The 15,969-nt window shown below is 44.0% G+C and overlaps 1 protein-coding gene across 1 annotated transcript in view; it reads right to left on the bottom strand.

The window, feature by feature from the left end:
- LOC145357155 (uncharacterized) overlaps positions 1-15,969 on the bottom strand; it is a 53,381-nt gene that overhangs the window by 9,352 nt on the left and 28,060 nt on the right. The window contains exons 10-14 of the mRNA XM_080210311.1: positions 10,767-10,890; positions 6,270-6,354; positions 5,237-5,399; positions 3,332-3,449; positions 330-448 (exon numbers count right to left, since the gene is read on the bottom strand). Of these exons, the coding sequence (XP_080066437.1) occupies positions 330-448; positions 3,332-3,449; positions 5,237-5,399; positions 6,270-6,354; positions 10,767-10,890 (609 nt within the window). The remainder of the gene's footprint in view (positions 1-329; positions 449-3,331; positions 3,450-5,236; positions 5,400-6,269; positions 6,355-10,766; positions 10,891-15,969) is intronic.

The following is a 15,969-nucleotide window of genomic DNA, read 5'->3' as shown; positions in this document are numbered from 1 at the left end:
TCCTGCCCTTGATAGTGTACTCGTTCATCCCGTTGGTCCTGCCAAAATGGACGACTACACATTTATCCGCGTTGAAGTCCCTCTGCCACTTCTCCGCTCAGTCCTGCATCCGCCTAGCCCGTGACACCCACGTCCTGTGACAGAATTAAAAAACATACCCGCCAGAATTCTACCACCCCACCAGGAGCGGGCAAGGGGCGGACAATGGGAAGGTCTGTTGACCTTGGGTGGGATTTTCAGGTCCCGGGTCAAAGGAGGCTTTAAGATCCCTGTGACACTGGCTTCACTTGGAGCATCTTAAATATGAATGATCAGCTAGTTTGACTTACTCTAACAGTATCATATCCCAGTACACCAGTCATTCTGCCTGTTCCATATTGGATGTCAACATATCTATTGCTCATCTTAAATGTTGAGGAGGCTTGTGGATTAAACTTGCGATGGTCATCTGCAGGAAAAGCATATTTTATACAGTCAGTTTCATCAGATTATATAATTCATTTCAATATAACAACAAGTTGGCCAGGACTTGGTGTGGGGAAATGGTCAAATCCCACCAGGGCGTCTGGAGAATTTAAGTTAAATTAATTAAAAATAAATATGGAACAAAAAGCTAACATTGATAGTGGTGACTAGATAGTCAATGTCTTTACTCAAAAGTAAGGAAGCCTAAAACTAGACGGCATCAGTTTAAGGTGAGAGGGTAGAGATACAAAAGGGACCAGGAGGGCAATTTTTTCACAGAGGCGGTGAGTGTCTGGAACAAGCTGCCAGAGGTAGTAGTAGAAGTGGGTACAATTTTGTCTTTTAAAAAGTGTTTAGACAGTTACATGGGTAAGATGGGTATAGAGGAATGTTGGCCAAATATGAGCAATTGGGACTAGCTTCAGTGTTTGAAAAAAAGGCAACATGGACAAGTTGGGCCAAAGGGCCTGTTTCCAGGCTGTAAACCTCAATGACTCTCTGACTATAAAACCACTGGATTGTCAGGAGAACCTATTTTCCCCTCCCTGTTTCAACATTAATACTCCAGCAGGCAGTATGGGTGGGATTTTATGGGGAGAAAGCGGGGAAGTGGAACTGATCCACTTCAGATCAGCCATGATCTTGTTGAATGGCGGGGCAGGCTCGAAGGGCTGGATGGCCTACTCCTGCTCCTATTTCTTATGTTCTTATGTACAGCATTGCTCGAGCAAGAGTGGAAATTCTCACCCCAGGTCAATGGACATTTCCATTGTCTACCTCTCACCCACTCCAATTCTGTGGGGCGGCACGGTGACACAGTGGTTAGCACTGCTGCCTTTCAGCGCCAGGGACCTGGGCTTGATTTACACGTTCTCCCCATGTCTGCGTGGGTTTCCTCCGAGCGCTCCGGTTTCCTCCCACAATCCAAAGATGTGCAGGTTAGGTGGATTGGCCATGCTAAATTCTCCCTCAGTGTACCCGAACACCCGCCTGAGTATGGTGACTAGGGCATTTTCACAGTAACTTCACTGCAGTTTGAATGTCGGCCTATTTGTGACTAATAAATAAACTTTACCTCACTTTACTGGCAGGTGAGGTGGTAAAATTCTGGTGTATAAATCTGGTCTGCAACTTCCAGGTCATTTCAAGAGGCGGTTCTCATAGTGTGACCTTTTTTTGTCAAATATCATTGATTTGGAAATCTAATGATCTGTGGAATTTATTTACATTCTGCTAATATCTCACTGTATGTCTTTCACTGGGGCAGGACATTGCTAACTGATCCAGTAGCTGATGAATACAATTTGGGCGGCACAGTGGTTACACTGCTACCTCATAGCACCAGGAACCCTGGTTCAATTCTGGCCTTGGGTGACTGTGTCTGCATGGAGTTTCCATGTTCTCTCCGTGTCTACGTGGGTTTCCTCCGGGTGCTCCAGCTTCCTCCCACAAACCAAAGATATGCAGGTTAGGTGGATTGGCCATGCTAACTTGCCCCTTAGGTGTCCCAAGTTGTGCAGGTTAGATGGGTTAGCCATGGTAAAATGTGCAGGGTTACGGAGATAGGATGGGGGAAAGAACCTGGGAAAGATACTCTGTCAGAGAGTTGGCGCAGACTTGATTGGCTGAATGGCTTCCTCCTGCACTGTAAATATTCTATTGTTCTATGAATTGCCTGGGAAGTAGGAGACTAAATCGAATTAAATCAGTTAGCCAGACTGTTAGTCCTTAGGGACTATCTAGGCTAGTGAGTGCCCTCCTTCATCTCATTAGGCCACAAGGTAAAAATCAGGCTTGATCCCAAACCGCAACCCCATGAATATGATTCAATACACACCCAATATTTTATAACAAGGTATGGAAAGTGCTTAATCATTCATATATTAAATGGAACTATCATCAACTTGATATGGTAAAAAGAAAAATATTTCCACTTGGGACGCAAAGGGAGCCTATGGCTCTCACAGTCAATGTTGTGAGCAATCAGCATGCACCTCATTTCACTTGCCTTTACTTTATGCGTGAATCACTTCAGTCACATTGGCAAGGAAATGTCCACGTGGATGGAAAACAGCGGAAATTAGCAACGTTCAACACAATGGTTGGGACTTTTCCCATCTCACCGCCGCAGTAATTGTAGCATGTTGGACATGGGGCATGCAAAGGTCCTTTGATCTCTGGCAGGGTTTTCCAGCCTTGGGGAGAGCGCGGCTGGAAAACTTTGCCCGACGTCTCGTGGGTTGCACTCAGAAGCCAAGTGGGTCAGTTGCATGTGGCCCCCAGGAAGCGGGTTGCTCACCACTACTTTGCTTTAACTTAATGACGGCACGGGGGCACAGTGGTTAGCGCTGCTGCCGCACTGCATCGGGGACCCTGGTTTGATTCCCCGGTTGGGTCATTGTCTGTATGAAGTTTGCACGTTCTCCCTGTGTCTCCGTGGGTTCTTTCCTGGTGTTCCGGTTTCCTCCCATAGTCTGAAAGGCATGCTGGTTAACTGCATTGACCTGAACAGGCGCCAGAGTGTGGTGACTAGGGAAATTTCACAGTAACTTCATTACAGTATTAATATAAGCCTTACTTGTGACTAATAAATAAACGTTAATTTTAATGACCTGGAGATTTAAGGCATACGGAAGTTGAACTGAATCATTTCAGTGGTGGGTCAGCTTCTTTTGGATACAATCTGTTCCAGATAATTCAAAGGCTAAAGAGTGGAATTAGCCAATCATTGAAATTGCATCCAGAGCCAAACAGGGATTTAGTGCTTAACAATTTGAGTTAAAAGAAGACTGACTATCACTTTCAATCTTCTGTATGTCTTGATGTGTTCAAGAAAACCAAAATGAGAACTTTTTCCATTACTTACCGCAAGCTGGGCTATTGCAGTAATCTGATGGAACCCAAAGGTTTGCAGAGCCAGTGTCAAAGATGACAATGAAACTCTGAGGTGGTGTGCCAACGCTGATCGTTCCATAGTATGACAGCTGTCAGGAAATGAAAAGGGGATATGTCCAATAATAGCAAACTACAGTGGAGATGTGTTACAGGTCAGACGTGTTTAAGCCTTTGGAATAATTTAGGAAGTGCAATGGGAACAATGCTTTTCCCCATTTTCCCAGCCAGCTGTCCCCAGAGTTCAATTCAAACCAGTCCCTTCATTTTTCAAAATTAAAATTTACAAAGGACGCTTTTGGCAAATGTTCCGCAGGTTCGTGGAATGAAGTGTCTGAGAAATTGGAGCAAATGAGCACTTAGCAACAAATGTGGGGATGGCGAGTAACTTGAATCTGATTTAATTCAATTTAACACTGGTTCTGTGATTCTGGTAATAAGCAAAAAAAAGATTGTGGGCGGGGTTTCCAGTTCACATTCGTCCCAAAACCGGAAAATCTGGTCCAGGGTCAATGAACCTCTGCGTTTTCCCTCCCTGCTTGCCACAGTTCCACGGCAGCTTGGGAAAATTCCCCCCCTGTGTTTTTACATGACACCTTTCACAGCTCTGGAATATACTGAGCTGCTTAACAGCTTAAGTAGTTTCTTAAGTGTGATCAGCGTTATGATTGAGGAAAAATGATAGCCAATTTGGTCACAGCAAGCTCCCACAAAATGTGTGATGGCAACCAGACTTTTAGTCAGGAGATATGTTGAGTTGAACTCACTAGTTCTGCAGCAAAAGCTGGTTTTGAATCTTTTACACCTATCTGGGTGGGATCTTGAGCCCACTCTCTCCGAGCATGAGTACGGCAGCAAGATTTGCAATTCCCGATATTCGCCACACCTCACCAGTGATGTAGTCAGTTTTATGCCCATGATTTAACCTATGCATTTGAATATAACTAAGCACCTGCCCACCCCCTCGCATTCTCCCTGTGCATATATTCATACCTTGCCAATGTGGTGTAATGTCAGTGAGGTTTACAACAGGTTCACACAGATGTAGGGACTTCCCCCTTACCTAGCGTGCAAAGGTGAATAGATTCCCTGGGAGAGGGGGAATTGGCCAGGCAGTGCCCATGGCAAATGGCCTTGGCACATGTTGGCACCGTGTGCTGGAGGCAGAGGGCAGGGGAGCAGTGCCAGAGGCAGACCCTCATGGTCTTTCATTTATTTGTAGTGGTGTGGGGAAGTGGGCATGGAAACTATGGATGCCGACGATGGCTCTTTGACTGGAATGCTGGGGGGAAGGGGTCCATTGCCCATGATGTTTGAGGGGGTGGAGGGGAGGGCCTGTATTGGCTGGGAGGGAGGGATGAATGCCATTGCTGATCATGCAGGAGGGTGGTGGGAGCGGCGGCAGGGGAGGGTTCCGTGATGCTGTAGGGGCTGGGAGAGGAAAACCCAATCTTCCTCTGATTGGGGCGCCCTTTAAAAATGGCTTTACCAGTATGTCCAGGCCTCAGGCCTTTTAGTGATGGTGTGAAGTGCACCCGCCCTTATCTTTTTGACAAAGTGTCAGAAGACCTGGAGAGAAACACACCGCTTTTCACTTCTAACCTGACACTTTGCCAAATTCTGGTAAGTTTTCCCCCATGATCTTGGTTTGCCACCTCATCTAACAGAGCACATCTCTGACAATGCAGCGCTTCCTTAGTGCTCTGCTAAAGCATATCCATTGCAAAATGACTGACTGCAATACTTGTGGAATTTTTTGGGTTCCAGATACACGCGGCGGGTAAATAAAGGGCAGAATGCAATCAAGTTAACCGCGCTGTGGCTGCTTCAATTGTATTCCGTTTGCTGTTCTTCCTTAGAAACATAACAGATTACTTACATCTAGGTAGTTTATCAGTGGCTCTGATGCAACCTGTGCATCTCGCTGGGCTGCTCGAAGGTATTTTGAATATAGTTGGTCATGGTATTTGCTCAGAAAATCCTCAAGTAAACCACGTTCGTCCAAGATTTGGCGGACAGATTTACCTTTAAATAGCTTCACTCTGAAAAGATAGGGGTGAGAATGGGTCAACATTCAGGCTGATACGTCATTTCAAATTAAGTCAAATACCTTTTTATGCACCTTTCAGTGTCATGTATCTCATTGAAACTCACAGAATGCTTAAAGGCCTGGATACAATGGAGATGGGGAAGATGTTTCCATTAATGGGAGAGACTAGGATTGGAGGGCACAGCCTCAAAGTAAAGAGGCAACCCTTTAGATTCAAGATGAGAATGGCACCTCCATTCAGAAGGTTAAAGTGCACACTGAGATTGCCAGTTTGGTAGATGCTATTGCATAAAACAAAGTTATATTCCCTCGAAGTTAGAAGGCTAAGAGACAAATTGATCAAAGTTTTCAGGATCTTGAGGAGAAAAGATTGAGTAAACAGAAAGAAACTATTTCTGTTGTTTGAGGAGTCAAGGACTTGGGGGGACTAGTTTAAAGATTAGAACCAAACCATTCAGGAGTGAACTTGGATAACACTTGTACACACAAAGGATTGTAAAAACTTGGAATTCTTTTCCTCAAATGGCAATTGGTGCTAATCGATTGTAAATTTCAAAGCCGAGATTGATAGATTTTTATAATCCAAAGATATGAAGGGATATAAGTCAGGTATATGGAGATCATCCACATTCTCATCGAACAAACTCGAGGGGCCCACCCTTGTTCCTATTGGCAGAGGAGAGTTTCAGGGCGGGATCCTCTGGCTGCGCTCGCCCCAAAACCGGAATATTCCCCGCCCCCCCTCATAATTGAAATGTTTGAAGAAAACTCAAAAGATCTCGAAGGCATTATCGTCCTCTGTGAGGAAGGAGTCAAGGCATAGCGCAACTTTAAAAGCAAGGCTACGATCGCGTGTTCTTACCTGACTAAACACTCAGAGAGCTGAATGCAAGCGAATGCAATGAGCAACCACTTCATCTTTGTCCCTTGGTTTCGTAGAATGACACCTGAAAGGAAATGTCAGATGCTTCTGCAAGTGGGTCCAAGTTGTTGCTGCTTTTATAGTGATCAGGATCAAACCGTTCCGATTCGGATAACAGATCAGACAATTAAAAGCTTTTCCAATGTCCTTGCCGATAAAAACAGATATTGTTTCCAATCTACATAATGCCAAACGATTATAATTTGTCACACGATTAAATGTCAGCGGCACTTATTGATGCAATTGCAACTGATAAAGAAGTTAGAACATTATTTACAGTGCCATTAAACATGATTCGTTTAATTATTTGAGGTTTTGTAATTTGAGAATAGCCTCACAAGCAATGAATTAATATCTTGATGACTTTGAGCTTATTTGTATACTGTGGGTTGGCTGTTTAGAAGGATGCAGGGGTAGGGCGGGGGCGGGGTGGGGTGACCTTATTGAAACTTTTAGGATACTGCAAGGCCTGGATAGAGTGGACGTGGAGAGGATGATTTCATTAATAGGAAAAATTAGAACCAGAGGGCGCAACCTGAGGCTAAAGGGATGATCCTTTAAAACAGAGATGAGGAAGAATTTCTTCAGCCAGAGCGTGGTGAATCTATGGAACTCTTTGCCTCAGAAGGCTGTGGAGGCCAGATCATTGAGTGCCTTTAAGACAGAGATAGATAGTTCCTGGTTAATAATGGGGTCAGGAGTAATGCGGAAAAGGCAGGAAAATGGGAATGAGAAAAATATCATCCATGATTAAATGGTGGAGCTGATTCGATGGGCTGAGTGGCCTAATTCTGCTCCTATTTCTCATGGTCTTATGGCTGCTCTGTAAATTTCCCGTTGAATTGGCAGCTGTCCAAAATGTAGATAGACACCAAAATGATACAAAAAATGTTCACAATCTGTAACCATTAGATGCTTAAAATTTATGAATCATGTATTGGCTTGGATCACACAAGGGTTGGAGGGGGAGGGGTGTGGTGATCTTATGAAATAAATTCTAAATCCCGACTGAAAACGTGAAAATGGGAGAGTTTCTGATCTGTTTGTTTTGGCGAGTCCAGATCTGGTATTTTATGCGCTTAGAGCAGAAAAAAACCTCAACATCTGTTTCTCGCCACTCGGGAGGTGGGGGGGGTGGTTGGGGGCGGGGGGGGGGAGGGACAGGGCTTAAATTGCCTGAAAATCGGCTAATAGCAGTGTTTAGCACAATTGCGCATGTGCAGGTCTCTCTCCTCTGAGCAGCAGAGAGACACTCTGCCATAGTTCACAGCACCAGGGACCTGGATTCGATTCCTGACTTGGGTTACTGTCTGTGAGGATTCTGCGTGCTCTCCTTATGTCTGTGTGGGTTTCCTCCAGGTGCTCCGGTTTCTTCGCACAGTCGGAAAGGCATTCTGGTTAAGTACGTAGGCCGTGCTAACTTCTCCCTCAGTGTACCCGAACTGGCACCGAAGTGTGACAACTGGGGATTTTCGCTTCATTTTAGTGTTAATGTCAGCCTACTTGTGACTAATAAATAAATAAACTTTTACCGTAGGAGTCCGCAGCCTGCTCTGCCCAGGAATATCCACCACCCCCCCCACCCCCCCCTCACTGGGGGGAGCAGGACAAGTTGTTGGTGATCTGGACACCTGAAAACTTGAAGCTCTCGATCCTTTCTACTTGGTCCCCAGTGATGTAGATAGATGCCTGTTCTCCTCTAGGCCTCCTGAAGTCGATGACAATTTCCTTTGTTTTGTTGACATTGAGGGAGAGGTTATTGTTACCGCACCAGTTCACCAGATTCTCTATCTCATTCCTGCACTCTGCCTTGTCATTGTTTGAGATCCAACCTCTTATGGTGTCAGCAATCCTTGAAATCGAGTTGGAGGAGAATTTGACCGCACTGTTTGGTCCTATTTGGTCCTATGGTTTGATCCTATGTTCTATTTTGGTTTCAGTTTCAATCAGATCCCTCTTACACTGTGAATAACCGGGACATAGGCTGTATTATGCTTTTTTTAAAACTATTTATTTGTAACTATTTACAACAAAGGCCACATGGAAAGAAAATTACAGTCTTTACACAGACTGTTCTGTGACCCATTCCCTTGAAGTTCCTTGGAAGCTATGGAACTTGGGAAAATATGCAGTACAAAAGCAAATTACTGCAGATGCTGGAATTTGAAATCAAGAGAGAAAATGCTGGAAAATCTCAACAGTTCTGGCAAAATCTGTAAGGAGAAAAAAGATTGACATTTTGAGGCCAAATGACCTTTAATCAAAGCTAAAAGGCATAGAAAGTGGAATAGAAAGATAGATAGTGGGATAGGCATAGAAAAAAAATGTCTTGAATAGCATCCCTATTTACAGAAGGTGGGGTGCTGGAGGTTTTAAAATGCATAGAGATAGGTAAAACCCTGAGACATGATCTAGTGTATCCCAGGACGTTGTGGGAAGCTAGGAAAGAAATTGTGGGGCCCCTAGCAAAGATAATTTTATCATTGACAGCCGTAGGTGGCATGCTGGAAGACTGGAGAGAGGCAGGTGTTTTGCCATTATTGAAGGAAAGTGGCACAGGAACTACCGACCAGTGTTTGTTGGAGGGGATTCTGAGGGACAGGATCTGCATGGAAAGGGAAGGACTGATTAGGCATAGTCAGCATGGCTTTTTGTGTGAGAAATTATGTCTTACAAATTTAGTAGAGTTATTTGAAGGGATGACCAAGAAAATAAATGAGGCCAGTGCAGTAGACGTTGTGTACATGGACTTTAGCAAGTTCTTCGACAAGGTAACCATGATAGGCTGGTCATTCAGGCTAGAAGACATGGGATCAAGGGAGAACTAGCCAACCGGATACAAAATTGTCTTGCTGAGAGAAGACAGAGGCTTCTAGGGTTGCTGTGTACGAACAATAGAAAGACAGAGAGAGACTGGAAAAGGGACTGGAGACTTCTTGTAGAAGAGAGAGAGAGAGAAAGAGAAAGGGCAGATGTTAGTTATTTAAGACTAAAATCTGCTTGTCACATACTCACAGTGGGTGAATCAGCTAACCTTAGCAGACCATTAACTTGTGCACAATACATGATCAGAGGTCAAAACCAATTAGTGTCAGCCACCCTTTGCAGATATGTTCAAATAACCAATAAACGTAAACGGGCATTCTCTGGAATAATGATTAATAATACTGGAAAATTGACCTCTGCTAATCCTTCATTTGCATAGCATATCACCACAGCTCACCTTTGGCATTTGCTATGGAAAAATCTGGTTTTGTTCATCTACTGGTAAAGGTCGAAAAGCAGAATGTTATGAGGCCTGTGCAGGTGAATATTAGCCTGTTCATGCTGAAATAGCAGGCACTGACTCCTTCGAAAAGTCTGTAAGCTGACAAACATTTTCCATTAGCTTAGACAGAGAAGACACAAAACTTCATTTTGGACAGTTTAGCTTCTGCACAATTTAGCTCCCAAGCTATGAAACTTCAATCTGAGCATTTTAACTCCCACAACAGATAGACAGGGTGATGAAGAAGGCATTTAGCACACTTGCCTTCATCAATCAGAGCACTGAATACAGGAGTTGGGACATTGTGTTACAACTATAAAAGACATTGGTAAGACCACATTTGGAGTACTGCATACAATTCTGATCGCCCTGCTACAGGAAGGATGATACTAAACTGGAAAGGGTACAAAAATGATTGACAATGATGTTACCAGAACTGGAAGGTTTGAATTATAAAAGAGGCTGGATAGGCTGAGAGTTTAGCATAGGCACGTAGGAGAATGAAGCGTGATGTTTTGAGGGCAGAGATCAATAGCCAAGGCCTTTTCCCCAAGGTAGGGGAGCCCAAAACAGCCAGAGGGCCAGTGCAGACATGGCCTTCTGCACTGTAACAACTCTGTGAACGTGTAATGTATTTTAATAGCATCATCCAGCGTGCTTTCCATCCAAAGGCCTGAACGAACTAATTCAAAAAATATAGATGGCTTCTGGATCATTGTTCATACAATCTAATGTATGTAGCAATTAATTCAAAATGCAGGCAGGACTTAATTTAGAGTCGTGACAACTGAAAGGAGAAGGATACTCTGAGTGAATCTGCAATGCAGCTTACCCTCACAGGATTAATCATTTAAACAATCTTTCATTGAGCCATTTTGTTGAAGTGTGTAGGTCAGTATAGTAAGAGTTTATTCAGATTTAATTCAAAGGTTTCAGTTCATTGATTTGATTTTATAGCTGTTCCTTGCCGCATCCCATCTGTAATCAGGTGAGCTTAAACACCCTGGGACCAGAGACGTGGTTCAGTTTTTATTAGGATCCTTGTTGCCTTCCGGCTCACTGCTTCAATCATTGCCAACGAGAGAGCAAAAGACTTCAAAATGGGATCAGAGTGCACTTTAAATGAAATCCTGGAAGATTATATTAGGGAAATTTGGCAAAGCCCATACGATTGTTTCCTCTGTCAAAGATGGAATAATAAGACCCAATGAAGACATCTCCCAGAATCCAGAGTCCTCCAGAAGAGCTTGGAAGGTACATGCCAGCAAATCCACTCATACGAGTACCTTGCTCCTGGAAGAGATGCAAAGAGTGAGAGTTAGTTCGCCACAACAAATTCATTGCAAATATTGAGTCTTCTGTAAGAATTTTGTTTTAGAATCCCAATAGTGCAGAAGAGGCCATTTGGCCCAACGAGTCTGCACCGACTTTCCAACAGAGCATCTTACTCAGGCACTGTCCTGTAACCCCATGTATTTATCCCACTAACCTCTGTAATACCCCATATTGGATCAGTGAGGGGCAATTTAGCACTGTCAATCCACCAAACCTGCAAACCTGGACTGTGGGTGGAAACTGGAGAAGCCGGAGGAAACCCAGGCAGACACGAGGAGAATGTGGAGATTCTACACAAACGGTCACCCAAGACCAGAATTGAACCCGAATCCCTGATGCTTTGAGGCAGCAGCGCTAACCACTGTGCGACTGTGCCATTCCTAGTCATAAAAAATGCAAATAACTTCCATGTTTCATTCTGTTGTGCTCATGCTATGTTAACTAAAACAAATTAATGAACTGAAAGCTATTTTTTCCTTTGCCTTGACTTTTTGATTTGATTTGATTTATTATTGTCACATGTGTTAACATAGTGAGAAGTATTGTTTCTTGTGTGCTATACAGACAAAACATAACGTTCTTAGAGAAGGAAAGGAGGGAGTGCAGAATGTGGTATTACAATCATAGCTAGTGTGTAGAGAAAGATCAACTTAATGCAAGGTATGTCCATTCAAAAGTCTGACAGCAGCAGGGAAGAAACTGTTCTTGAGTCGGTTGGTACGTGACTTCAGAATTTGCATCCTTTTTCTGACGGGAGAAGGTGGAAAGGAGAACGTCTGGAGTTTGTGGGATCCTTAATTATGCTGGCTGCTTTGCCAAGGCAGCGAGAAATGTAGACAGAGTCAATGGATGGGAGGCTGGTTTGCGTGATAGATTGGGCTACATTCACACCCTTTTGTAGTTCCTTGTGGTGTTGGGTGAGGAGTCATACCAAGCTGTGATAAAACCAGAAAGGATGCTTTCTCTCATGCATCTGTAAAAGTTGGTGCGAATTGTAGTTTCTTGTGCCAAATTTCCTTAGTCTTCTGAGAAAGTATTGTGCTTAGAAACATAGAAATCCTACAGTCCAGAAGGAGGCCATTTGGCCCATCGAGTCTGCACCCACAACAATCCCAAACAGGCTTTATCCCCGTAACCCGACATACTTACCCTGCTAATCCCTCTAACCTACACATCCTGGGACACTAAGGGGCAATTTAACGTAGCCAATCAACCTAACCCACACACCTTTGAACTGTGGGAGGAAACTGGAACACCTTGAAGTGTCCGATCTGACTTGTAACACTACCTTTTATTAAATTGACCTTTCTTTGCACCCTAGCTATGATGTAACATTCTGCACCCCTTCCTTTACTTTTTCCCTATGTACTCAATGAACAGTATGTTTTATCTGTACAGCATGCAAGATTTCACTGTATCCCAATAATAAGTCAAATCAAAAGCTGCCTGTACAATGTTGCTCTAATCAGTTGACATGAGATGATGCTCATCCACATTGAAGAGTAAATACAGAGACAAAATCATTGCGAAAATTATGTTGAGGGGATACCTGGAAATGAAGTGTTCAGTGCATGTTGTGAGTGCATCGTTCAGTATTCACATTCACTGTATCACATTTGATTTGATCATGATTTGATTTATTGTCACATGTATAAGTATACAGTGAAAAGTATTGTTTGTTGCCTGCTATATAGAGACAAAGCATACACTCATAGAGAAGGAAAGAAGATGACTGGTATCCATATGCAAAATACCCAGTCAAACTGCCGGAGCCATGAGAGAAACTAAAGGTTTGACCATTTGTAGTGAATGGTGAGGATTGAGTTCAATTAAATTTTGCATGGTTACCTGAAGGAGAAGAATGAATCATCATCTATAGGCATATGAACAGACAGGGAATAGAGTGATATAAGCAATTAGTCTAGCTAGGGCAATGGGATGGGTGCAAGCTTGGAGGGCTGAAAGGCCTGTTCCTCTGCTGTACTGTTCTTTGTTCTATATTAGTTCAGGACCTATGTCCCATAGAAAGTAATTTGAATTAGAATATTAAAAACATGCTCTGATGAAATAGCCACGTGTCATATGGGGTGAATGGGATCAAAGGTCATGGGGAAAAAGCAGGATTAGGCTATTGAGTTGTATGATAAATGGTGGAGCGGGCTAGAGGGGCCAAATGGCCTCCTCCTTCTTCTATCTTCAATGTTTCTATCTTCACTTACTACAGGATTCACTACAGGAGCAACATCCCATGTCAACTCATTAGAGCAACATTGTACAGTCTTTGATTTGACTTATTATTGGGATACAGTGAGATCTTGCATGCTGTACAGACAAAACATACTGTTCATAGAGTACATAGATTGATGGGACCCAAAGGTTGGACGAGCCAGTATCAGGCAGGACAGTAAAGCTCTGGGGTGGGGAACCCAGAGTAATGGATCCGTAGTAGAAACTGTAAACAGAGAATTGAAAAACAAGAACTGGATTTTATTTATTCAAACTTAAGCCCGCCGACTGCAGCTGAAACCAAACATCTCAGACAAAAAAACCCTCAAAACTGTTCACTTTCTGACAAGTTCTCGTGCTTATCAAAATGATTATCAATCCCATGAGGTTTCCACTTGTGGGACTACAGTGAATGTGGAGGTAGAATCCTTGCTGGAAATATTTTACAATGTAATTGCTTTCTTTCTCCAGGGGTTAAGCTCACAGGGAAAAAGATTGTGGAGTTGTTGGGGGGAATTTTCCCATCCCACCTGCCACAGGGATGGACTATGCAAAAGTTCATTGACCTTGGGTGGGACTTTCCGGCCTTTAATGGAGCACAGCCGGAAAATCTTGCCTGTAGGATAGATTTCAGATGGTCACTGAACCAAAGTGTTGGTCAGGATTCTCCGGCCTCCCTGTGGTATGTTTCTTGGTGATGGAAGAGCCACACCATTGTCCACTGGCAGAATCGTCTGGTCCCACTGAGGTCTGTGTGCGTCGAATGCCCTGCTCCTGAGTTACCCGCCGTTGGTAGTGGGATGGTCGCCTTAGAATCATATAATCCCTACCATGCAGAAAGAGGCTATTCAGCCCATTGAGCTTGCACTGAGAACAATCCCACTCTATCCCTGTAACTCTGTATATTCACCCTGCCAATCTCCCTAACACAAACAGGGCAATTTAGCCAATCAATCTAACCTGCACATCTTTGGATTGTGGGAGGAAACCGAAGCATCCTGAGGAAACCCAAAGGGAGAATGTGCAAACTCCACACAGACAGTGACCCAAGGCTGGAATTGAGCCCAGGTCCCTGGCGCTGTGAGGCAGCAGTGCTGACCATTGTGTGACAGGATGCCTTGGACGGATTTTCCCCTGTGTAAAGGCATTCTGAAATGATAAAGAGTGAATGGTGTAATAATCACTGGAGTGCTCTTACTGTATAATCTTACTGCTGGTCTGAACATTTCTAAAAATTTATTAGTGTCACAATTAGGCTTATATTAACACTGCAATGAAAATCCCCTAGTCGCCACACTCTGATGCCAGTTTGGGTACACTGAGGGAGAATTTAGAAGAGCCAATGCACCAAACCAGCGCATCCTTTGGACTGTGGGAGGGAACTGGAGCACCCGGGGGAATCCCATTCAGACATAAGGAGAATGTGCAGAGTCCGCACAGACAGCAACCCAAACCGGGAATCGAGCCCAGGTCCCTGGCGCTGGGAGGCTAACCACTGTGCCATCGTGCCATCCACCTCTCAGGAACAAACTACACCATCAAAGCAGCATTTACTAAGTCAATCTGTTTGGCTTCGAACTAAGCTGAGCAAGTTGAAATAGATCATGGATAGGATTTTCTGAATCAAATCCCAAATGACCAAACTCAATGAAACTTATAGGGAAGCAGTAGGTGCCTGATGTACAAAATGGTGCATGAATTGGCCAATATAAATTAGTCTTTTGGTTGTTGACCAACCTGTAGAGACACTCAGCGAGTTGGACACAGGGCAGTGAAAGGATTAATCACTTCATGATTCTTCTTGCTGTGTGAGGTTGTGGAAAGCTGTAACGCGATTCACTCAATTTCTTCAATTGTGCTGCGGAGGGATGCACCCTGGTAAATTTTGATACTTGCGATTTACAAATTATTTGCTTCTCACCTTCACTTTGGAAGGTCACGGTGTCTCAAAGTAAAAATGTTTCCATTTTTTATACAAATAAAACAGCATCAAAACATTTAAATAATCTTCAATCTCAAACAAATAAAGGTCAAGCTATATAAGAAAGCAGCAGGCGACGGTGCAGAGGGACCTCGGGGTCCTTGTGCATGAGTCGCAAAAACCCAACCTGCAGGTGCAGCAGGTGGTCAGGAAGGCGAGTGGGATGCTGGCCTTCATAGCGAGGGGGATTGAATATAAAAGTAGGGAGGTCTTGCTGCAGCTGTATAGGGCATTGGTGAGGCCGCAGCTGGAGTACTGTGTGCAGTTTTGGGCGCCGCACCTGCGCAAGGATATTTTGGCCTTGGAGGGAGTGCAGAGGAGGTTTACTAGGCTGATACCGGAGTTGAGGGGGTTGAGCTATGAGGAGAGGCTGAATAAACTAGGCTTGTACTCGTTAGAGTTTAGAAGAATGAGGGGAGATCTCATTGAGACGTATAAGATGATGAATGGGATGGATAGGATAGAGGTGGAAAGACTCTTCCCGCTCAAAAAAGACAGTAGGACTAGGGGGCACAGCCTCAAGATAAAGGGGGGGCGGTTCAGAACGGAGTTGAGGAGGAACTTCTTCACTCAAAGGGTGGTGAATCTCTGGAATTCTCTGCCCGTTGAAGTGGTGGAGGCTGCCTCGCTAAATATTTTTAAGAAGCGGGTTGATGGGTTTTTGATAAGAGAGGGGATTAAGGGTTATGGGGAGAGGGCGGGAAAGTGGAACTGAGCCACGACAGATCAGCCATGATCTTATTGAATGGCGGGGCAGGCTCGAAGGGCCAGATGGCCTACTCCTGCTCCTATTTCTTATGTTCTTATGTTCTTATAAACTGGGTAATAAT

Source organism: Carcharhinus amblyrhynchos, chromosome 22, assembly GCF_965287045.1.
Source record: "Carcharhinus amblyrhynchos chromosome 22, sCarAmb.v2.hapA, whole genome shotgun sequence".
Classification (NCBI taxonomy): Eukaryota; Metazoa; Chordata; class Chondrichthyes; order Carcharhiniformes; family Carcharhinidae; genus Carcharhinus; species Carcharhinus amblyrhynchos.
This window is presented reverse-complemented; position numbering and strand designations above follow the sequence as displayed.